The following is a 24157-nucleotide window of genomic DNA, read 5'->3' as shown; positions in this document are numbered from 1 at the left end:
CAGTCCTATGTAACACCACAGATAACACAGTGATAACTCTCTGAGTACAGATAATGTAGTAGATGTCACCTGCAGTCCTATGTAACACCACAGATAACAGTGATAACTCTCTGAGTACAGATAATGTAGTAGATGTCACCTGCAGTCCTATGTAACACCACAGATAACACAGTGATACCTCTCTGAGTACAGATAATGTAGTAGATGTCACCTGCAGTCCTATGTAACACCACAAATAACACAGTGATAACTCTCTGAGTACAGATCATGTAGTAGATGTCACCTGCAGTCCTATGTAACACCACAGATAACACAGTGATCGCTCTCTGAGTACAAATAATGTAGTAGATGTCACCTGCAGTCCTATGTAACACCACAGATAACACAGTGATAACGCTCTGAGTACAGATCATGTAGTAAATGTCACCTGCAGTCCTATGTAACACCATAGATGACACAGTGATAACTGAGTACAGATAATATAGTATATATCACCTGCAGTCCTATGTAACACCACAGATAACACAGTGATAACTGAGTACAGATAATATAGTATATATCACCTGCAGTCCTATGTAACACCACAGATAACACAGTGATAACTCTCTGAGTACAGATAATGTAGTAGATGTCACCTGCAGTCCTATGTAACACCACAGATAACACAGTGATAACTCCCTGAGTACAGATAATGTAGTAGATGTCACCTGCAGTCCTATGTAACACCACAGATAACACAGTAATATCTCTCTGAGTACAGATGATGTAGTAGATGTCACCTGCAGTCCTATGTAACACCACAGATAACACAGTGATAACTCTCTGAGAACAGATAATGTAGTAGATGTCACCTGCAGTCCTATGTAACACCACAGATAACACAGTGATAACTCCCTGAGTACAGATAATGTAGTAGATGTCACCTGCAGTCCTATGTAACACCACAGATAACACAGTGATAACTCTCTGAGTACAGATAATGTAGCAGATGTCACCTGCAGTCCTATGTAACACCACAGATAACACAGTGATAACTCTCTGAGTACAGATAATGTAGCAGATGTCACCTGCAGTCCTATGTAAGAACACTTAGAGATAACTCGGCACTTACGTCGCTGATGTTGGCCGCGTTGAGCTTGGCTCGCAGATGCTCCGGGAGCCCCAGGACGGTCGTGTAGTGGTGCAGGATTTCCTCGCCGGCCGCCTTGTACAGTCGCTGTATATGAAAACTTTGTATCATCGAGTGTCCTGCACACGTCTGCTGCCTGTACACTCACCATAGGTATGTGACTCCCATTGTAGTCACTGGAGCACAGAGTCAGCTCTGCTACATGTATATACTTTATATTCTGTGTTTTACTCCTTGCAGTTAGAGATCGGGTCGGATCTAGTTCCTCACACAGCAGAGGTTTTGTTACAAAGTATCAATGCAGAAAAACATCCAGCACAGGAGAGATTTGTGCTGCTGGCGCGTTTCATCACACAAGACTAGTGTAGTCTGAACTGAGACACTGTAACACATCTGCAGCTGTGAGACATAAGAGTTGAGATCTTGGAAAGAACGAGGAATGGAAAACAAAATACCATGGAAAGTTGTAACAGTTTTCTGTGATGAATGATGATGTATCGACCAGACAGACTCTGAGCAATCAGGGAGAAGAGTCGCCGCGACTCCTCAACGCTTGGACTACACTGGCGTCGCGCAAACCACGTTCAGATGACGCCGCGGTGCTGCACAGAGAGCTGCGGCCCCTTTTAGTCGGTGGCGGTCGCAGAAGTCACCCCTCCATTCAGAAAGCAATCACTTAAAGCCTGCACTGGCCCTTTAAATGCAGCCTAGGATGTGATGTGTCCCTCACCTCGTTGGTTATCTGGTTGCTGAATTTGGCGTGCAGGATGTCCAGCGAGTCGGCCACCGTGGTGAATTTCAGCTGCTGCGGTTGTTGCCGGTATTTACTCTGTAGGAAAGAAAGGAGAAGAGAAAATCAGAACATTGGAAGCATTAAAGGGCCAGTACCTCCAAAACTTCCCAGATTATACAGGTTATAGGAGAGGCTGCTGAGATCACATCATAGAGACAAGAATGCTCTCGGCCTCCATAAAGAGGCAGCCCCCTTAGATGATCCACAACCCCTCCTTGGGGAAGGTTACAGCTGTCGCTCACTATGTTCTGATGCACGGCTGAGCCGGCTGTCAGTCAGTGCTGGGGACAATTACAGCTGCTGCTCACCATGTACTGATGCATGGCTGAGGCGGCTGTCAGTCAGTGCTGGGGACGGTTACAGCCGCCGCTCACTATGTACTGATGCACGGCTGAGCCAGCTGTCAGTCAGTGCTGGGGACGGTTATGGTCACCACTCACTATGTACTGATGCACAGCTGAGCCGGCTGTCAGTCAGTGCTGGGGTGGTTACATCCGCCAGTCACTATGTACTGATGCATGGCTGAGACGGATGTCAGTCAGTGCTGGAGACGGTTACATCCGCCACTCACTATGTGCTGATGCACGGCTGAGCTGGCTGTCAGTCAGTGCTGAGGACAGTTACAGCCGCCAGTCACTATGTGCTGATGCACGGCTGAGCCGGCTGTCAGTCAATGCTGGGGACAGTCACAGCCGCCACTCACTATGTGCTGATGCACACCTGAGCCGGCTGTCAGTCAGTGCTGAGGACGGTTACAGCCGCCGGTCACTATGTTCTGATGCACGGCTGAGCCGGCTGTCAGTGCTGGGGACGGTTACAGCCGCCGGTCACTATGTACTGATGCACGGCTGAGCGTCAGTGCTGGGGACAGTTACAGCCGCCGGTCACTATGTACTGATGCACGGCTGAGCCGGCTGTCAGTCAGTGCTGGGGACAGTTACAGCCACCGGTCACTATGTACTGATGCACGGCTGAGCCGGCTGTCAGTCAGTGCTGGGGACAGTTACAGCCGCCGGTCACTATGTACTGATGCACGCCTGAGCCGGCTGTCAGTCAGTGCTGGGGACAGTTACAGCTGCTGGTCACTATGTACTGATGCACGGCTGAGCCGGCTGTCAGTCACTGCTGGGGACGGTTACAGCCGCCGGTCACTATGTACTGATGCACGCCTGAGCCGGCTGTCAGTCAGTGCTGAGGACGGTTACAGCCGCCGGTCACTATGTACTGATGCACGGCTGAGCCGGCTGTCAGTCAGTGCTGGGGACAGTTACAGCCACCGGTCACTATGTACTGATGCACGCCTGAGCCGGCTGTCAGTCAGTGCTGGGGTCGGTTACAGCCGCCGGTCACTATGTACTGATGCACGCCTGAGCCGGATGTCAGTCAATGCTGGGGACAGTTACAGCCGCTGGTCACTATGTACTGATGCACGGCTGAGCCGGCTGTCAGTCAGTGCTGGGGTCAGTTAGAACTGCTGCTCACTATGTACTGATGCACAGCTGAGCCGGCTGTCAGTCAGTGCTGGGGTGGTTGCAGCCATCAATATCTATGCACTGAGATGTGACTGAAGCCACTCTGGCCGCACCTCTATGACTGAAAGCCGGTGACTGCTGGGAATAAAGTTAATTTCCTTCTGGTAGCCAGACTTCCAGTGCGGCGGCCGCACAGCTATATTAACCTGAAGATTCGCCCATATCGGCAGGTTAATAGTGTTTTTGTGACAGGACAGGGTCCCTTTAAAATCTCACTAAAAGGCAAAGTAAATGGAGAAGATGTTTTGCAGGAGACAAGGAGAACCCCAGTGAGGAGGCCAAGCGGCTGCTCCTTCTCAGGTAGCCATGTCCTCACCTCGCTGACCAGGTCTGTCGCTCTCTTACGCTCCTCGATGTCCAGCGCTCCGGCGGTGATGCAGCCGACTCCTCTCATAAAGTTCAGATCCGATCGGTATAGGTTCTAGATAGGGGAAGAGCAGAGCAGCCATTAAGGCTCCGAAAGTGAGGAACATGAATGATTTTAACAAAAACAATTGTTCGGAGGACAAAAACTGAAAAACAAATTATCGTTTTAGCCGACATATCATAAAAAAGCCATTGCTTCAAATGTCGGCCATGTTTGATTTTTTCAGAAGATGGGTGAAAGGTCGTACCTTCAAAGAAAGACCATTCGCCCATGAACGAACTTTAGCGTATGCTGAGGCCTTTACTGATACGTATCAATAGTGATCCTCACAAACATCCAGCAGATCATCAATCCTCAACATCATCCAGGAGCTCATCATTCATCAACATCATCCAGGAGCTCATCAACTATCGTCATCATTCAGGAGCTCATCACTCATCAACATCATCCAGCAGATCATCAATATCATCCAGGAGCTCATCAAATATCATAATCATCCAGGAGCTCAGCAATCATCAACATCATCCAGGAGCTCAGCAATCATCAACATCATCCAGGAGACCATCAATCATTAATATCATCTAGGAGATCATCAGTCAACATCATCTAGGAAACCATCAATCATCAACATCATCCAGGAGCTCATCAATCCTCAACATCATCCAGGAGCTCATCAATTATCGTCATCATTCAGGAGCTCATCACTCATCAACATCATCCAGCAGATCATCAATATCATCCAGGAGCTCATCAAATATCATAATCATCCAGGAGCTCAGCAATCATCAACATCATCCAGGAGCTCAGCAATCATCAACATCATCCAGGAGACCATCAATCATTAATATCATCTAGGAGATCATCAGTCAACATCATCTAGGAAACCATCAATCATCAACATCATCCAGGAGCTCATCAATTATCGTCATCATTCAGGAGCTCATCACTCATCAACATCATCCAGCAGATCATCAATATCATCCAGGAGCTCATCAAATATCATAATCATCCAGGAGCTCAGCAATCATCAACATCATCCAGGAGCTCAGCAATCATCAACATCATCCAGGAGACCATCAATCATTAATATCATCTAGGAGATCATCAGTCAACATCATCTAGGAAACCATCAATCATCAACATCATCCAGGAGCTCATCAATCCTCAACATCATCCAGGAGCTCATCAATTATCGTCATCATTCAGGAGCTCATCACTCATCAACATCATCCAGCAGATCATCAATCGTCAACATCATCCAGGAGCTCAGCAATCATCAACATCATCCAGGAGCTCAGCAATCATCAACATCATCCAGGAGCTCAGCAATCATCAACATCATCCAGGAGACCATTAATCATCAACATCATCTAGGAAATCATCAGTCAACATAATCTAGGAGACCATCAATCATCAACATCATCCAGGAGCTCATCAAATATCATAATCATCCAGGAGCTCAGCAATCATCAACATCATCCAGGAGCTCAGCAATCATCAACATCATCCAGGAGACCATCAATCATCAACATCATCATCATGCAGGAGATCATCAATCATCAACATCATCCAGTAAAGTGTTGCACTGCTTGTATCGCCTCCTGACGCTTTATTGCTTGTACTTTCAGGCAGCTGTCGCCATTTTTAGACGCCTGAATCATAGACCAGAAGGGCAGACACGGTCTCCACCGTTGATGAGAGAACAGCATCGGCCTTTGCAGCGTTACCTCACTTTGCAGCTCGTAGGCCTTTTTGGCGGTCATGAGTCGGAGGTCGTCAGACAGTGCGGTGTAATGGTGCAGTAAATGCCTGTAGTCCTGGTCACTGGCCAGAGCCTGCGCCCTGCGAGCGTGGACCAAAGTCACCATGTCCATGGGCAGGTGGAAGTGAGACTTGCTCTCCCGGAAGCCTTTCTTGTACTGGGCCTGAGGATTCACAAGGTCATGAAATTACCAGTGCTGCAATCTTCTGATGGAATATCTTTTCTGCTTGCTGTCAGTGAGTGGAAACTTTCCATTGACTGCAGGTCTTGTGACAGTGCACAGACGATTGGGTCAGTAGGATCTGATCAGGGTGAGTTTTCAGCAAGCAGAGATAGTGATGAGGTGAAAGCTAAGGACTGTTGGGATGAATGCGCCTGTTATGCAGCACACTCACACTGGGGGGCGCTAGACAGCACTGGAATAACAGCCTGGATTGCAGGAATTCACCCCGGACTCCCCTCTTCTATCAAGAGGACACAAGTTCAGTCTTCATTTAGCTGAAATTAAGGTTCCCACAGCGATCACCACCCAACTTTCCCAGACTCCTGATTGACGGCTCAGTCCTAGTCCTATCACCTCCTGAATACAGGGAAAGCTGGATTGTAATCCAGTGATAGCGGGAAAGAGACTTTCCAGAAACAAGCAGCTGTAATAAGGGTAGACTTGAGGAAATCTGGGGCCCCATGTTGAGGAGGGCCCCACACCTGACCTCTTACCTCGCTGAGCAGGGACGAGGCGTGTACAGAATGGGACAGGTTCAGGTCGTCCTCCAGGCGACGCAGACTGATCATTTTCCCTTTAGATTTTTCAAACTCCTCCTTATATTTATGCTGTAAAGACAAAGATGGACACCGGCGGGCGATTATAACGCTACGTTATCGCTCACATCTGCGTATAAAAAGTAGCCGAGATTCCCAGCCAGAAACATTGGGGCGTCGTGCGATTATTTCTCTCCTGGTCTCGCTGGCATCCATATGAAATGTGTGTGCTATGTGAGTGTGCGTTATTTCCCTCACCTAGCACCCATGCAGCATGCTTATACAATATGTATGCAATTTTTACACACAGTATATCTCAATGTCATTTCAAGCTATTAACTAATAAAACAATGTTATATGCAGATATAGATAGATGTCATCATATAATAAATAAGAAAAACAATGTCGTGGGGTTATTCTTAGCCAGCTGAGGGAAAGCTGATAGCTTGGGGCTGATGTTTATAGCTTGGGAAGGGGGTAATAAACACGGAGCTTCCCAGACTATTAATATCAGCTCACAACTGTATTCTTAGCCTTTACTGGTTATTAACAAGGGTGTGACCACACCAAAAAAAATGACGTGGGGTCCGCCCTATAATTAATAACCAGTAAAAGCTAGGCAGGTAGCTGCGGACTGATAGTAATAGCCTAAGAAGGGGCTATGGCTACTGGCCCCCTCCCAGACTAATAACATCAGCCCTGAGCTTCCCTAGAAATAGAACATCCATTAGATGCACCTTTTCTGTCTCTTAGGCTCCGCTCTTCCCACTTGCCCTGGTGTGGTGGCAAGTGGGGTAATGTTATTTGGGGTTGATGTCACCTTTGTAACGTCAGATTACATCAAGCACAGGGGTTAGTAATGGAGAGGCGTCTATAAGACACCCCCATTACTAACTCCTTAGTCAAAACTCACCGACCCTATTTAACCCATTTATTAATATCCAAAGAAAAATATAAGAAAAAGAAAACCTCACCTGTCCGCTGATAATCCTTTTGTCCTGCGACGAACTCAACTCAGCGACATCTAGATGCTTTGCTGAGCGGTCACATAAAACGCAACCACTCCGCCTGGCATCCAGCAGACACTGAGCTGCGTGCGAATGTAGCTTCAGTGCTGAGCGCTGACGTCAGTGAGGTGACTGGAGTTCATAGATGACTCCTATATAACTCCGCTCACCTCACTGAGCTGCGTGCGAATGTAGCTTCAGTGCTGAGCGCTGACGTCAGTGAGGTGACTGGAGTTCATAGATGACTCCTATATAACTCCGCTCACCTCACTGAGCTGCGTGCGAATGTAGCTTCAGTGCTGAGCGCTGACGTCAGTGAGGTTACTGGAGTTCATAGATGAGTTCATAGATGAACTCCGCTCACCTTACTGATGTCACTGCTCGCTGTGTGAGAAATTTCTGCAGACAAGTCATTTTAGAAATGGAGTCAGGTTATCAGCGTCCCATAGAGAACATTACGAGAGTGATGGCAATGACAATGCTACAGATCAATAAAACACCACAGGCAAGTGACAGAAAATCCCATAGAAAACGTCCAGTTCTATAACACTACAGACTGGGATGTGACACAAATCGCTTACATCGCTGATAATCTCCCCTGATGACTTTGCAGCCTGGAATGGGATGGCGTCCAGCTTCAGCTTGTATCCGCCGTCGCGCAGTCGACTCCAAGACTCTTTGTATTTCGTCTGTAGGAAGGGAAATGAATGCATTTATACATTGGGGTCTATATGTGCAGGAAGGTTTAATAGGTACTGCAAGATATAAAGTGAATTCACACCGGACACTGTCCGCACCTTGTATCTCAGTTTTCCTACAATCAGCTGCTGTGAATTATTGTTGGAAGCAAAGAGATTCAACTGCTTCTATGTGGATGCAAAATATGTCATAGAAAAAGCCTGAGAGTCCTGCTAACCCCGCCTACTAATAAAGAAAGCCTGAGAGTCCTGCTAACCCAGCCTACTAATAGAGAAAGCCTGAGAGTCCTGCTAACCCCACCTACTAATAGAAAAAGCATGAGTCCTGCTAACTCTGCCTATTAATAGAGAAAGCCTGAGAGTCTTGCTAACCCCACCTACTAATAGAGAAAGCCTGAGAGTCCTGCTAACCCCACCTACTAATAGAAAAAGCATAAGAGTCCTGCTAACTCCGCCAACTAATAGAGAAAGCCTGGGTGTCCTGCTAACCTCGTCTACTAATAGAGAAAGCCTAAGAGTCCTGCTAACCCTGCCTGCTAACACACAAAGCCTAAGAGTCCTGCTAACCCCGCCTACTAACACACAAAGCCTAAGAGCCCTGCTAACCCCGCCTACTAACACACAAAGCCTAAGAGTCCTGCTAACCCCGCCTACTAACACACAAAGTCTAAGAGTCCTGCTAACCCCGCCTACTAACACACAAAGCCTAAGAGTCCTGCTAACCCCGCCTACTAATAGAGAAAGCCTGAGAGTCCTGCTAACCCCACCTACTAACACACAAAGCCTAAGAGTCCTGCTAACCCCGCCTACTAACACACAAAGCCTAAGAGTCCTGCTAACCCTGCCTACTAACACACAAAGCCTAAGAGTCCTGCTAACCCCGCCTACTAACACACAAAGCCTAAGAGTCCTGCTAACCCCGCCTACTAATAGAGAAAGCCTGAGAGTCCTGCTAACCCCGCCTACTAATAGAGAAAGCCTGAGAGTCCTGCTAACCCCGCCTACTAACACACAAAGCCTAAGAGTCCTGCTAACCCCGCCTACTAACACACAAAGCCTAAGAGTCCTGCCAACCACGCCCACACACAGTTATTGACAGCTTTTCTTGTATGACTTTGTATACATGTAGAGTCGTCAGTCCGCTGTAAACCATGCAGCTAATGTGTACACATGGCGCCTATATCCCCGCACACTGTGGCCACAGATATACACCCACCTCGCTGATGTTCAGGGCGTTGAGTTTGGCCTGGAGCAGTTCGGGCAGCTCGGCGGTGGATGTATACCGGTGCTTCATGTTCTCCCCCTGCTCCTTGTATTTACTCTGTGGACAAATATTTAGAATGATGAACATTTCTCGGGCAAAGATATTGGAAAACTGGAAATGCAAATCAAAGATTTACTTTTTTTGTACTATTTTAATGCTCCAATCACATCCAAAGCTGCATGCATAATCTTGCTTAGTTCAATGCATTATACAAGCCTCATGCCTTATACTCCAGTCACAGCCGGAGCAGCATTCAAAATTACGCTAAATGCTTCTGCGGACGCACACAGAGCACGATTGTAAGTGCAGCTCTGGGTGTGACTGGAGAATATGACATCTAGAATTGTCTAGGGCTGGTTCATATGAAACGTCCATCTTACGTCCACGGCCTGGTTGTAGCTGATCTTGGCTTGAATCATCTCCGGAGAGTCCTGGATGCTGGTGAACCTGAGCGCTGACGGCAGCTGCCTGTACGATGTCTGTGAATGGTGATGGAAAGCACAAAGACGCGTCAGCAAGTGCGGAGTCTGAGATGAAGGACGCGGAATCGGCGTGTAAGAAAGTTCTGCCATTTATAATGCTTCCTCAATTTCAAGAACTGAGCTCGCTGTCAGTGAATGGAAACATTGGCAGCAAAATTAAAAGGAGGGAAAAAAAGAATCTTGTTACACTGTTGTCATATAAACAGACGTGAGGAAGATGAGGACAAGTGGTCGGCTCCATAGTGAAAGCTTTGCACCATTCTGCCACACGGCATGCTGCAGAGTTACAGGATCCCCCGTACTGACCTCACTTATCAGCTCAACCGCCTTCTTAGCCTGCAGTACGTCCAGTGATCCCTCGGTGATCCAGCCCACCCCCCTCATCCACTTCAGGTCCGATCTATACTGGTTCTGGAAGGGGATCAGATAAAGACAAGTAGAGGTTTATTCCCAAAGTCATAATGTGATCTCAGTTTTCTGTACATACAGAATTAATCATGTGCCTTATCCCATAATGAGGCCCCCCAGGGTCCGTTTACCCTCTGTTACCACCGGACCCGTCCTCCGGTAGTTCTCACACTGATGGTGGAGCGTGCTAAGATGCAGGTAATGACCCTGTGTGATACAACCTGACAGCCGGGGTGCAGCACAGCTCAGCTCTGTTATGCCAAAGATCCCACTGACATCAGCTGCACTAGTATCTAATGTCATCCCCCGCACGGCCCTGACAGCCATGTAGCAGCACTGCTCAGCTCTGCATGAAGGGGAGAGTGCGATGATGCAGCTAATGACCCTCTGTGATACAACTTGACAGCCGGGGTGTAGCACAGCTCAGCTCTGTTATGCCGAAGATCCCACTGACATCAGCTGCACTAGTATCTAATGTCATCCCCCGCACGGCCCTGACAGCCATGTAGCAGCACTGCTCAGCTCTGCATGAAGGGGAGAGTGCGATGATGCAGCTAATGACCCTGTGTGATACAACCTGACAGCCGGGGTGTAGCACAGCTCAGCTGTTATACCGAAGATCCCACTGACATCAGCTGCACTAATATCTAATGTCATCCCCCGCACGGCCCTGACAGCTGTGTAGCAGCACTGCTCAGCTCTGCATGAAGGGGAGAGTGCGATGATGCAGCTAATGACCCTCTGTGATACAACCTGACAGCCGGGGTATAGCACAGCTCAGCTCTGTTATGCCAAAGATCCCACTGACATCAGCTGCACTAGTATCTAATGTCATCCCCCGCACGGCCCTGACAGCTGTGTAGCAGCACTGCTCATCTCTGCATGAAGGGGAGAGTGCGATGATGCAGCTAATGACCCTCTGTGATACAACCTGACAGCCGGGGTGTAGCACAGCTCAGCTCTGTTATACCGAAGATCCCACTGACATCAGCTGCACTAATATTTAATGTCATCCCCCGCACAGCCCTGACAGCTGTGTAGCAGCACAGCTCAGCTCTGCATGAAGGGGAGAGTGCGATGATGCAGCTAATGACCCTCTGTGATACAACTTGACAGCCGGGGTGTAGCACAGCTCAGCTCTGTTATGCCAAAGATCCCACTGACATCAGCTGCACTAGTATCTAATGTCATCCCCCGCACAGCCCTGACAGCTGTGTAGCAGCACTGCTCAGCTCTGCATGAAGGGGAGTGCGCGATGATGCAGCTAATGACCCTCTGTGATACAACTTGACAGCCGGGGTGTAGCACAGCTCAGCTCTGTTATGCCGAAGATCCCACTGACATCAGCTGCACTAATATCTAATGTCATCCCCCGCACAGCCCTGACAGCTGTGTAGCAGCACAGCTCAGCTCTGCATGAAGGGGAGAGTGCGATGATGAGCCACTAATGAAATGTGGAGTGTGTAACTAGTAATGACTGCTCGTCACACAGCGGCTCATGGTGACTTCATCCATGGAAAAAAAAATCAGATTGAGATCTTTCCATCTCTCATCAGCAAACACACAGTGGAGCAGAGCGAGGGGCCTGCAGCACTGAGGAGAAGCAGGGCGCTGCTGGGAAACGAAGGGTTAGCAGATAGGGATAATGCCGCCCATTCCGCCCTGTGACACTGGATGCACAACGGAGATGAAAAAAGATTCAAAGGAACAAGAAATTTCATGTTGGGCTTGTACTATGTATTACCAGCAGTCATGCAAATGCTGTGATTTATAAAAAAAGATATTGTGAAACATGACAGCAGCATGTAAAAGTCTTAAAGATAGCAGAAATCAATTCTGATCGCCACTGGAACGCTGTGAGCCGCGATCGCAGGATACGGATTGGCTGCCATCACTTATGAAGATCAGCCCGTGCTTGGGCCTCAGAAGAGATCGTCTTTTTCACAGCAGAGGGCAATTCTAATGCAGTGTGTTACATCGGCAATCAAGTAGCATTAAGGAACTAATTAAAAATGTAAAAATCTGAGAAAAAAATTTATAATATTAAATTCAACTTTCCCCGTCCCTTTCTGCAAATGTAAATAGCAAAGTGTAAAAATAAATAAATAAAATATATATATTTGGATTTTCTGTGTGTGTAATTGACAGAATTAATAAAATATTAAAATATTCCTTCCTTATAATTAACTCTGAAATGGAAAACATGGAAATGCCAGAATTGGGGTTTTCCAGTCAGTGCAATTCCCCCCCACAAAATGCAAATAAAAATCAATCAAAACATGCAAATACCGACACCAATCCCTCACACCGCTCTGTCGACGGAAAAGAGAAAGTTTCTGATGTCAAAATGGTGACACAACCTTCAAACAAATATGTGACTACTCGGCTGATACAATCGATCCCAGTCTGGCATCGCCGTATCGGCCGACCTGGGGAATCACATTGTCGCTCATCTTATCTGCACAATGACCGCTGTAATGACAAAGCTAAGAAACAATGGCGAGGTTCATTGTCTTTCGCCACTTTGAGGCACTTGGGATTTTTTCCCTGCTGTCCATTATTCGGTAAAATGAATGGAGTCATTCAAAACTATAACTCTTCTTCCAAGACATAAAAATGTCTTGGAAGAAGAGGAGTCGCAAGTAACGAATCGGCCACAGACAATGGCGAACAGAGAAAACAAACTCAAAATTTGTGCAACTTAAAAGGAGAATTTGGGGCAAAAATAAAACCTAAAACAGGAAACACTGGGCAAAACGAGGGCGCAGAAACGGCCGGAGCGTCTGACTCCGATCTGAGTGGATAACTCTACGGGCCTGAGGCCGGCAGGGGGAACTATAGAAGGCCCTGGAACCGTAGACCACCAGCCAGTCTCCCCATAGGGGCCTCGGTACAATAAGCTGTGCTTGCAGGTGGGGGACCCCTTTATCCCCGATCACAGGTTGTACGCACATCACTCTGTAGGTCGTAGGCCTTCTTTGCCCATTGAACCTTCATGTCGGTCGGCAGGGCGCTGTATCGGTGGAGGATCGTCCTGTAACCTTGTTGGGTGGCCAAGGCTTGTGCCATGGTGGCGTGCGCCATGTCTAGCATGTCCATGGACACGTTATAGCGCGTCTTCGAGTCCTCAAACCCTTTCCTGTACTCGAGATCGCTCTGCATTTTGGTCATCTGGAGAGAGTGGGAAATCTTGGAGTCTTCTTCTGCACGGTGGACCCCGATCATCTTCCCCTTCATCTTCTCGTATCCTTCCTTATACTTGATCTGTGGATGGGACAAGTGAGAAAAGTGTGAGTATAATGAGGAGGAAACCTTGTCAGGATGTCTGAAGACTCGGAGAAAACACCGGAGGACCCTGGATGGAAAATAGGAGGTCCTCCATGAAATTAGAGTATTCGGACACTGACAGAAGAGGCCCTTGGGCAGGAGCAGAATATGGGCCCTTTGCTGTCCAAAAATGTGTCTGTGACAGATGCTGCTCTGGAGGTGGTTGTGGCCCCCTGACCTCTTGGGCCCCTGTATGTCCGCCTGTGAAATAGAGGGTCCAGTTTAGATACCCCATCACTGATTGTATGTCCCCCTTATCCAAACCTTTTCCTGGGATTTACATGATATCTTCAAGAAAAGCTCTATACAATGGAGAGGAATCCTGGGGATCCTCTAAAATAAATAGGCACCTACTCCAGATGGACAAGATTAGGAAAAGCAGAAGCCCCCAAGGCTCTGATGGTGCAAACTGGAGCACCACAAATCATTCATAGATGTAGACCTTCGCCAGTCTGAGATATATAGATTATATATATTTATATATTTGGGCAATAAACATCACTTTTTTTTTCTTCTTTTTCTGGAAGTCTGCTGTGCTGTTTCCCCCTTTTTTTCTACTTTTTTTTTCATATTATATATATATATATACACATTTGCTTGGTGACTTGTTCGTTGCAAGTTTCGGTAAGACTATGGCATTCCGGGGGGCGGGGCTAATGAGGGGAGTAAGGAAGGGAGTAATGAGGGGAGTAAGGAGGGGAGTAATGAGGGGAGTAAGGAAGGGAGTAATGAGGGGAGTAAGGAAGGGAGTAATGAGGGGAGTAAGGAGGGGAGTAATGAGGGGAGTAAGGAAGGGAGTAATGAGGGGAGTAAGGAAGGGAGTAATGAGGGGAGTAAGGAGGGGAGTAATGAGGGGAGTAAGGAAGGGAGTAAGGAGGGGAGTAATGAGGGGAGTAAGGAAGGGAGTAATGAGGGGAGTAAGGAGGGGAGTAATGAGGGGAGTAAGGAAGGGAGTAATGAGGGGAGTAAGGAAGGGAGTAAGGAGGGGAGTAATGAGGGGAGTAAGGAAGGGAGTATTGAGGGGAGTAAGGAGGGGAGTAATGAGGGGAGTAAGGAAGGGAGTAATGAGGAGTAAGGAGGGGAGTAGCACTCAGATGACACATGGCTGAAGGCTCAGTTACATTTGCCTCCAGTGATAGTTGCCATCGGTAGATTGTTCTGCAGATTTCATAGAATATCATTTCATATCTAAGCACCATTTTATTGCTTCATATTGAGCCAGGAGAAGCAGGATGTGATCAGCGATGAACAGCAGCCATATTGATTGTGATACAGAACAATGAGAAACAATTTTTACGACTTGTATCAATTGAAGAAGATACAAAGTTCTTCATTTTTTTTGTTTAAAGAGAACCTGTTCTTTATATGTACACACTAGATGAATGGATTGTATGACGCCGGGGTCGGTCACTCACATCGCTGGCGAGGTCGCGTTTGGCTTTGGCGGTGAGGATGGACAGCGAATCCAAGCTCAGCTCAAACCCCTTCTCCTTCTGCTTTTCCCAGCTGCTCTTATATAATTTCTGGAGGGGAAAATAAAGAAAAAAGAAACAAATAAAATGGGAATCATAATGGGGATAATTCTCATTGTCAATGTCTGCGCAGAGGATCTGGACCTCAGAGCCCTCGGGAAATATTTCTGGAATTATTTGTCATCATCTGTCGTATAGGTGCCATTATCTAATGTGTCCCCCAATGCCAGCCGTGCCGGGTGTGGAGGAACCTTCTCACCTCGCTCAGGTTGGCAGCGTTGATTCTGGCTTGTAGGAAGACAGGGTCGTCGTTGTGAATGGTGTAATGGTGGAGGAGACCCGACCTGTACACAATCTGCAGCAGAGAATAATAATAAATGATCAAAGACCCTGGATGACGCCAATAACCGAGTGCAGATTTATAGAAGTCCCCATGTACCGCAAACAGGGGTGAAGACTTTGGCAAATAAGCAATATTCTTCTTCTGAAAATCAGTTTCATCCGATTTGTTTTACAAGGACCCGTATCATAATTTTCAGAAGTTTCTCGGTCACTTTTCTTTTTATGTCTTGTGATATTCGTTGACTTTATTGTGCCAAATTCTTCAAAATGGCGCGCGTAGTTCATTAATTCTCCACAAAATCAAAAATGCTTTTTTTTTTTTTTAATTTTTTGTTATTTTACCAACTTTTGAGTGAAAAATATGTCCCATGTTCCGCTAAAATGATGTACAATTTGCACTAAAGTATCCGGTGTATATAAAATCCACTCAAGTTTTATTACTTTTTTAAAAAGTTGCGATTGATGAATTAGCCAAAAACATATGAAACCCTGAACCTCGTCAACAATAGCGAACATAAAAAAAAACAAAAAAAAAAAAACAGGTGAACACATAAAATAAACTATAAAAGGAAGCATAAGAAAAAAGGTACAAAGAAAAAAACAGGTGAAAAACATCAAAACATAGAAACAAAAGGCAAAAAAAGCAGCAAAGGATCAGGCGCTTGGTTTATTCTACAGATGACTGCAGAATGTGGAGCCCGTGGCCGAGGCACCATGTGGCTGGGATTCCTAGAAAGTCAATAATTAGTATAAAGTGCAAATGATAGAACGGTAGAAGGTCCTCTAGAGGCACTTAAGTAAATCTAAAAAGTTTAAAGAGCTTTAAAAAATATTTCAAACTAATAAAAAATGAACATAAAAATTGTAATAATTTCTCCTGCTACAAAAATAAACAAATGAAACAAAGACATCTGTTGTCTCCGTGTGCAAATGTCCGTTCCATAGAAATATAACATGTACAGTGACTAATGGAAATAAATCAAAAGGACAGAATTAAGGTTTTTTGGTTGCTGAGAAATTCCATTAAAAATGGAAAAAAAAAACTATAAAAATGTAAAATATACCGATAACTGGCATCAATAAAACCGCGTCCGCTCACGACGCAGAACACAAACCTCACAGAGACCCAACGGTGTAAAAAATCAAAAAGTTACAAGTCTCCGATAAATGTGTCAGAAACAAAAATTCTGTTCACAAAGTTTTTGAATTTCTTTAAGCATTAAAATATAAATAAAACTATATAAGTTTGTCATCGTTGTAATCGCATTGACCTGGAGAATTGTGGTACTAGGTCATTATTACTGAACAGTGAACGCTGCAAAAACAAAACCCAGAAACAATATTGGAATTGCCGGATTTTAAACATTGAACCTCACTTGTGTTTTTGTTCTAATTTTTCAGTACATTGTACGGTGAAATTAGTAAATGAGGAGAAAAAAAACAAAAGAAAAATAGTTTGCCATGTCGGCAAGAGGTTAAAACACATCAGAAGATAAAGGAAGGTGGAATTTATCTGTAAAGTTTTCCATTGACACTGATGATGGTGGTGATGGTGATGGTGATGATGGTGGTGGTGAAAATGGTGGTGATGATGGTGGTGATGATAAAGGTGGTGATGGTGATGATGATGGTGGTGGTGATGATTATGGTGGTGATGATGGTGGTGATGATAATGGTGGTGGTGATGATTATGGTAGTGATGATGGTGGTGATGATGGTGTTGATGATTATGGTAGTGATGATGGTGATGATGGTGGAGATGATGATGGTGGTGATGATGGTGATGATGATGATGATGGTGGAGATGATGATGGTGGTGATGATGATGATGGTGTTGATGATTATGGTAGTGATGATGGTGGTGATGATGGTGTTGATGATTATGGTAGTGATGATGATGGTGATGATGATGATGGTGGTGATGATTATGATGACGATGGTGGTGATGGTGGTGATGGTGATGATGATGATGGTGATGATGATTATGATGACGATGGTGGTGATGATGATGGTGGAGATGATGATGGTGGTGATGATGATCATTATGGTAGTGATGATGGTGGTGATGATGGTGTTGATGATTATGGTAGTGATGATGGTGGTGGTGATGATGGTGGTGATGATGACGATGGTGGTGATGGTGGTGATGATGATGATGATGATGGTGGTGATGATCCCCGTGCTTGCAGGGACCTGGGCACAAATTCTGTATTGTAGGTAGACCGGTTATTTATATGCACTCACATCGCTCTGCAGCTCCTGGCTTTTCTTGGCGTGCCGGATCTGCGGGCTGTCCGCTACGCTGGTGAACCTCAGGGTGTCTGCTTTCTGGCGATACTTTTTCTGAAAAGATTAACAAACATAATTATTTACTACTTTCAGATTCTGGGAAAGCTGGATGACATCCAGTCCACCACCCACAATGGTGAATTCCCCAATTTGCGCAGCAATTCTGGGTCTGTATGACGACAAGGATTTTGTCATTTAGACGTCCAGGAAGCCCCCAGACAATGGTCACCCGGCAGCTACGCATTAGTAAGTTTGGCGCTGGCATCTCACCTCGCTGAGCAGCTCCCCAGACTTTTTTGCTTGCTCCACATTCAGGCTTCCCTCTGCCAGCCACCCGACGCCCTTCATCCACGACAGATCTGACTTGTACTGATTCTAGGAGGAAACATAAAGTGGGATTTATACAGTCATGGACAAAAGTTCTGAGACTGACACAGATTTTGTTTTTCACATTTCGTCTCTTCACTCTTCTCGCTCTTTTAGATGCTGTTTCTATTGTTACTGGCGGATAATTATAAACATTCCGTACATTGTTACATTTTATTGACAAATCCATGAAGTTTCTGTGACGACTCAATATTCTCCGCGCTGCCCCTTATTCTCCGCACTCCCGCCCCTTATTCTCCACACTCCTGACCCTTATTCTCCAGACTCCTGACCCTTATTCCCCGCACTCCTGACCCTTATTCCCCGCACTCCTGACCCTTATTCTCCACACTCCTGCCCCTTATTCTCCACACTCCTGACCCTTATTCTCCAGACTCCTGACCCTTATTCTCCGCACTCCTGACCCTTATTCTCCACACTCCTGACCCTTATTCTCCAGACTCCTGACCCTTATTCCCCGCACTCCTGACCCTTATTCTCCAGACTCCTGACCCTTATTCTCCGCACTCCCGCCCCTTATTCTCCGCACTCCCGACCCTTACTCTCCGCACTCCCGACCCTTATTCTCCGCACTCCCGCCCCTTATTCTCCGCACTCCTGCCCCTTATTCTCCACACTCCTGACCCTTATTCTCCACACTCCTGACCCTTATTCTCCACACTCCTGACCCTTATTCTCCAGACTCCTGACCCTTATTCTCCGCACTCCCGCCCCTTATTCTCCGCACTCCCGACCCTTACTCTCCGCACTCCCGACCCTTATTCTCCGCACTCCCGACCCTTACTCTCCGCACTCCCGCCCCTTATTCTCCGCACTCCCGCCCCTTATTCTCCGCACTCCTGCCCCTTATTCTCCACACTCCTGACCCTTATTCTCCAGACTCCTGACCCTTATTCTCCGCACTCCTGACCCTTATTCTCCACACTCCTGACCCTTATTCTCCAGACTCCTGACCCTTATTCCCCGCACTCCTGACCCTTATTCTCCGCACTCCTGACCCTTATTCTCCAGACTCCTGACCCTTATTCCCCGCACTCCTGCCCCTTATTCTCCACACTCCTGACCCTTATTCTCCAGACTCCTGACCCTTATTCTACGCACTCCCGCCCCTTATTCTCCGCACTCCCGACCCTTACTCTCCGCACTCCCGCCCCTTATTCTCCGCACTCCCGCCCCTTATTCTCCGCACTCCTGACCCTTATTCTCCGCACTCCTGACCCTTATTCTCCACACTTCTGCCCCTTATACTCCACACATCTACCCCTAATTCCCCAAGGGGAGAACCGCCATCTCACCTCGCTCTGTAAGTTGTAGGCTTTCTTGGCCCATGTGACCTTCATGTCCTCGGGCAGCAGCGTGTACTCGTGGAGCTTGGTGCGGTAGTCCAGGTCACTGGCCAGTGCCTGCGCCTGTTTGGCATGAGTGATGTTCACCATGTCCATCGGCAAATGGAACTGCGACTTCGTCTCCTCGAATCCTTTCTTGTAGTTGATCTATAGAAGAAATAAACGACGCGCCCGATCAGATGAAGAGAATGTTGTGTCTCACAGAGTCACCCAGCTTCCTCCGGCTCCTGAGTGGCAGAAACCCCAGGTCACACCGTGTGAGTAGGGATATCTGGCTGCATTATCAGGACTCTGAGAAAGCTGTGTGACCAGCGCTGCACTATGGATGCGTTACCTCACTACTCAGCTTTCCAACTTGCAGAGAATGGAGGAGGCGCGAGTCGCTTGTCGCTGCCGCTTTTCCTTTAGTTTTTTCATATTCCTCTCTGTATTTAATCTGTAGGTGACAAAAACATTGTGTCTTATCCTCCAGTCACATCCAGAGCTGCAGTCACTATTCTGCTCTTACATCTTGTGTTATCCTCCAGTCACCTCCAGAGCTGCAGTCACTATTCTGCTGTTATATTATCTCTTATCCTCCAGTCACCTCCAGAGCTGCACTCACCAGTCTGCTGTTACATCATGTCTTATCCTCAAGTCACCTCCAGAGCTGCAGTCACTATTATGCTGCCCCTGCCCCATTGGTACACCCCTTGAATCCATACTTTCTGCACTGTGGCTCTCGGTCACAGGGGTCCCTGGTGCTGCCCACATCCCACTCACATCACTTGCGAGGTCCCGTGAGGCTTTAGCGGACATCATGGCCAGGTTGTCCAGACTCATCTCGAAGTTCTGCCCTTTGCTCTTCATCCATTCCTCCTTGTACTTGTTCTGCAATGAAGTCACAGTGAACATGACCAGTGATCATACAGAGATAGCGGGGTCCTGGATATTGACCAGGGGGTCCCCGATACCGGAGCACATATACTGGGGGGTCCGGTCTGGTTCAGTCTGTCGTTTACCTCACTGTAGAGCTCCGCGTTCTCCTTGGCCTTCACCATCCCTGGCACGTCCTGGGTCAGGGTGTAGCGGGTCTTGGATTTCTCATAATCTGCTCTGTAATTTAGCTGAATAAACAATCCGAGAAGTGCAAGTTATGAAAAGGTTAAAATCTTGTTAGATAACAGTGCCACCCCTACCTGCAGGTTGTGTGTGGTATTACAGCTAAATCCAATCTATTCCATGAAGTTGAGCTGCAATACCAAGACACGACCATGCACAGGGGTGGCGCTATTTCTGGAAAGCAAAGAAAGCTGTTTTCCTAATCCAGTACAACCTGACAATCCCAATATATAGGCAGCAACTCGCTCCTGTCCGGATTGTTACAATGTATCAGTCTGGAATCTGGATGTTTATCTCACAGAAGATACAATGTAACAATCCTCCTGCTGTGTGGTTGGAGCTCTGTTACACTGGGACTATGGGAGGTGTAGCTGATTATGGGGGTCATCAATGTGCCCGGGTCTCAGTACTGTGCTGGCACCAAGACCTCGCCTACATGGCACTACTAGAGGATACTAGAGGTGCTGGGGTCTCAGGTGCTGGGGTCTCTGGTGTCGGGGTCTCAGGTGCCGGGGTCTCAGGTGCCGGGGTCCCAGGTGCCAGGGTCTCAAGTGCCAGGGTCTCAGGTGTTGAGGTCCTGTGTGTCGGGGTCCCGTGTGTCGGGGTCCCGTGTGTCGGGGTCTCTGGTGCCGGGGTCTCTAGTGTCGGGATCTCAGGTGCCGGGGTCTCAGGTGTAGGGGTCTCTGATGCCGGGGTCTCTGATGCCGGGGTCTCTAGTGTCGGGATCTCAGGTGCCGGGGTCTCAGGTGTAGGGGTCTCTGATGCCGGGGTCTCTGATGCCGGGGTCTCTGGTGCCGGGGTCCCAGGTGTAGGGGTCTCTGATGCCGGGGTCTCTGGTGCCGGGGTCCCAGGTGCCAGGACACTGATCTGTGCTACCACTACCTGATGGCCTGCATGTGCTCACATGCCGCCGCCGGGTAATATATGAAAGGGTTAAACCCCAGGACGGCTGTTACATCATTGTAGTCGCCCCATTATCAGCACCGCACTAACTTACATCACTCAGTTGCTGGGCATTAACCCTCGCTTGTACAATCTCCGGGGTGTCAGTGACAGAACTGAACTTCACCTTGTCAATGCTCTGCCGGTAATTTACCTGCCAGGAAGAAAGAGACAAGACATGGAAATCACAAACTCAGGAGGGTACGGCCTTGTTCAGACGTTAGCACATGTCTCTCCTGAAATACTCTGTGCTGCTGAAGATCCTACTACCCCCAACTATGCAACAAAATTTGTGATCCCTTCCAAAATCAGGAAACTTCTCTTCTGAAATCCTCTGTGCTGTTGGTGGATCGCCTTCTTCCAATACGTTTGTCAGTATATGGCTTCTCCGAAGATCAGCACAACTCTCCTGAAATACTCTGTGCTGCTGGGAGACTTTGCTATTTACGATACATATGTATTTATGAAGAAGCAATATATTGATTGCTGCCTGATTCCAGGTATTATGAGCTTCCAGCGTTACGTACGTCTTTCAGGGGTTCGAGCTTCTTTGTGGTCTGATAAGATGGAGCAAGTGTCGCTGGGAAACAATATTCGCCGTCCGCACTGTCGGTCTTCTCCGATTTGTAGGCGAGCTGCAGGATGCAGGAGAAAAATCAGCTTCCATCCATTGTGCTATTTCCCCACATCACTGTGGCAGAAAGCTCAATACTTAATTTCTAAAGCCACCACTAGGGGGAGCTCACTACATACAGATTTATACAGCCACTACTAGAGGGAGCTCACTACATACAGATTTATACAGCCACCACTAGAGGGAGCTCACTACATACAGATTTATACAGCCACCACTAGGGGGAGCTCACTACATACAGATTTCTACAGTCACCACTAGAGGGAGCTCACTACATACAGATTTATACAGCCACCACTAGAGGGAGCTCACTGCATAGATTTATACAGCCACCACTAGAGGGAGCTCACTACATACAGATTTATACAGCCACCACTAGAGGGAGCTCACTGCATAGATTTATACAGCCACCACTAGAGGGAGCTCACTACATACAGATTTACAGATTTATACAGCCAGTGACAGTGAGGCCCACCACTAGGAGCCTGTAGTCTGTGGAGGAAGGTGCTGCTCTGTTTGCTCCAGGAGAGTCACCAGTTTTTTTTCACCCAGGAATTCCCCCCCTTCTGACCCAGGAAAGAGAGGGGTGTAGTGGATGGACTGTGGGGCTGAGTCTCTGTCTCCCACCCCTCGGTCTAAGCCGGCGAGGGGTGGGAGCTCATTGCTACTGGCAAAGAGGGTCACCAGATCCGGCAAGGCCCAAAACATGGAGGAGCCCAGGAAGATCCAGGAAGGCTGCAAAGCCCCTAAGGCTGAGGCGAGGGCCACTGTGGTGTCTCCTCCTGAAGGTGAGCGGAGTACTCGCAGAGGTGCAGCGGCAGCGGTGCCGAAGGATTGGGGCACTAGGGCCGCATGGGAGCCGGTTACCAGCTATGGCTCCCGCGTCCATGCGTACCTCAGCGAGAATGAGGAGGCTGGGAAGACCCTGAGGAGGCTCCGGGAGGAGCTGGAGGAGGTGAGGCAAGCTGCAAGCAGAGCCTCCCGCACAGAGAAGTCTGCCCTAACAGCCAGGATATCCAGCCTGAGGATCTGCATTGAGGGCATGGAAGCCCGGAGAGCGGCTATATTGGACAACAGCGGGCCCTTCCGGGAAAAGCTGGAAAATGAGGACCGATTCCACAACATGGCTGCTGCAAAGGAGCCAGAGGGGTCTCGGCGTCCGACCCAGGTGGAGGAGGTGGACCATGAGGAGATGGAGGAGTCACCGTACCCACCTGGGGGCTTGGTAAGTGATCTCCAGGCCACACACAGCGGGATAGATCCAGTGCAGGTCCCACTCCCATCAGACAACAGCATTTCAGAGGATGATGGGGGTGATGCGGATGATAGCAGCAGCGATAACAGCAGTAGTGGGGGTTGCCTCGTCTTGCAGCAGATCCGTCAGCTGGAGTCCCCAGTAAATTATGCCCACCTGAAGTTTGGGGATGAGGTCTGCGGGGACGAGGCAACCAGGAGGGGGAAAAAGAAAAGCAAAAAAAGGAAGAAAACATCGGAGGAGAGGTTGGTGTTTGTCCCCCTTCCTGGGACCCCCCGGTCCCGCTGTGTGGAGCCCGCTACCCTCCCTGGCCCGGGACCTGCAGTGGTTCCGGTGCGAGGGAGCGGGGAGAGTACAAGTCATATGGCGCAGGTCGCCGTCTCTGCTGGTGGTAGCAGAGGGGGCGAGAGTGGGCATGCGGCTGCAGAGCCGGACAGTGTGCATGGTCTGGAGTGTGGCCCTGTGGCGGGCAGTAATAGGATCTGTGGGGGTGTCCAGGCCCGATCCTCTGTGGAAACGGGGGACGGCCTGGTGCCTGCTGCACCCGCTGACGCTCGGGGGGTGGGGGCTGTGGGTACCTTACCGGTGGTGTCATGTCCCACGACTTGGGAAATCATTCAATGTTTTGCATTGTTTGTGTTCCATCCTTTCTTTCTAGGCAGAAGTTTGCCTTTCCCTTTATTTTGTCCCAACTCTCTCACTGTAGTCCTGTGATGTATGTTTGTTCACGCCCTTATTCTCCATTTTGTCATCATCCCCATATCTGTATGCATCCTATTAAATGTCCTCTGTTGAATATTCCTTTTTACCTGCTGCTTTCATCATAATACAAGAATTTCGGTTAAAGCAATCCTCTTTTCC

At 47.9% G+C, this 24157-nt stretch overlaps 1 protein-coding gene across 4 annotated transcripts in view; it reads right to left on the bottom strand.

Annotated features, from left to right (window-relative positions):
* Window positions 1-24157, bottom strand: part of NRAP (nebulin related anchoring protein) — a 135400-nt gene that overhangs the window by 41712 nt on the left and 69531 nt on the right. For 2 of the 4 annotated variants that reach the window (XM_077258017.1, XM_077258019.1), the window contains 20 exons: window positions 21935-22042; window positions 21463-21561; window positions 20366-20470; window positions 20127-20234; window positions 19699-19800; window positions 19314-19511; window positions 17902-18006; window positions 17587-17685; window positions 15260-15355; window positions 14944-15051; window positions 13154-13465; window positions 10100-10204; window positions 9692-9790; window positions 9264-9368; window positions 7931-8038; window positions 6301-6414; window positions 5549-5746; window positions 3771-3875; window positions 1860-1958; window positions 1112-1216 (listed from right to left, as the gene is read on the bottom strand). In XM_077258017.1, the coding sequence (XP_077114132.1) occupies window positions 1112-1216; window positions 1860-1958; window positions 3771-3875; window positions 5549-5746; window positions 6301-6414; window positions 7931-8038; window positions 9264-9368; window positions 9692-9790; window positions 10100-10204; window positions 13154-13465; window positions 14944-15051; window positions 15260-15355; window positions 17587-17685; window positions 17902-18006; window positions 19314-19511; window positions 19699-19800; window positions 20127-20234; window positions 20366-20470; window positions 21463-21561; window positions 21935-22042 (2478 nt within the window). The remainder of the gene's footprint in view (window positions 1-1111; window positions 1217-1859; window positions 1959-3770; window positions 3876-5548; window positions 5747-6300; window positions 6415-7930; window positions 8039-9263; window positions 9369-9691; window positions 9791-10099; window positions 10205-13153; window positions 13466-14943; window positions 15052-15259; window positions 15356-17586; window positions 17686-17901; window positions 18007-19313; window positions 19512-19698; window positions 19801-20126; window positions 20235-20365; window positions 20471-21462; window positions 21562-21934; window positions 22043-24157) is intronic. The other 2 variants (XM_077258020.1, XM_077258021.1) reach the window with 2 other exon arrangements.

This window comes from Ranitomeya variabilis, chromosome 4 (genome assembly GCF_051348905.1).
Source record: "Ranitomeya variabilis isolate aRanVar5 chromosome 4, aRanVar5.hap1, whole genome shotgun sequence".
Lineage (NCBI taxonomy): Eukaryota > Metazoa > Chordata > Amphibia > Anura > Dendrobatidae > Ranitomeya > Ranitomeya variabilis.
The sequence above is the reverse complement of the archived record's forward strand: the minus strand, read 5'-3'. Positions and strand labels throughout refer to the sequence as shown.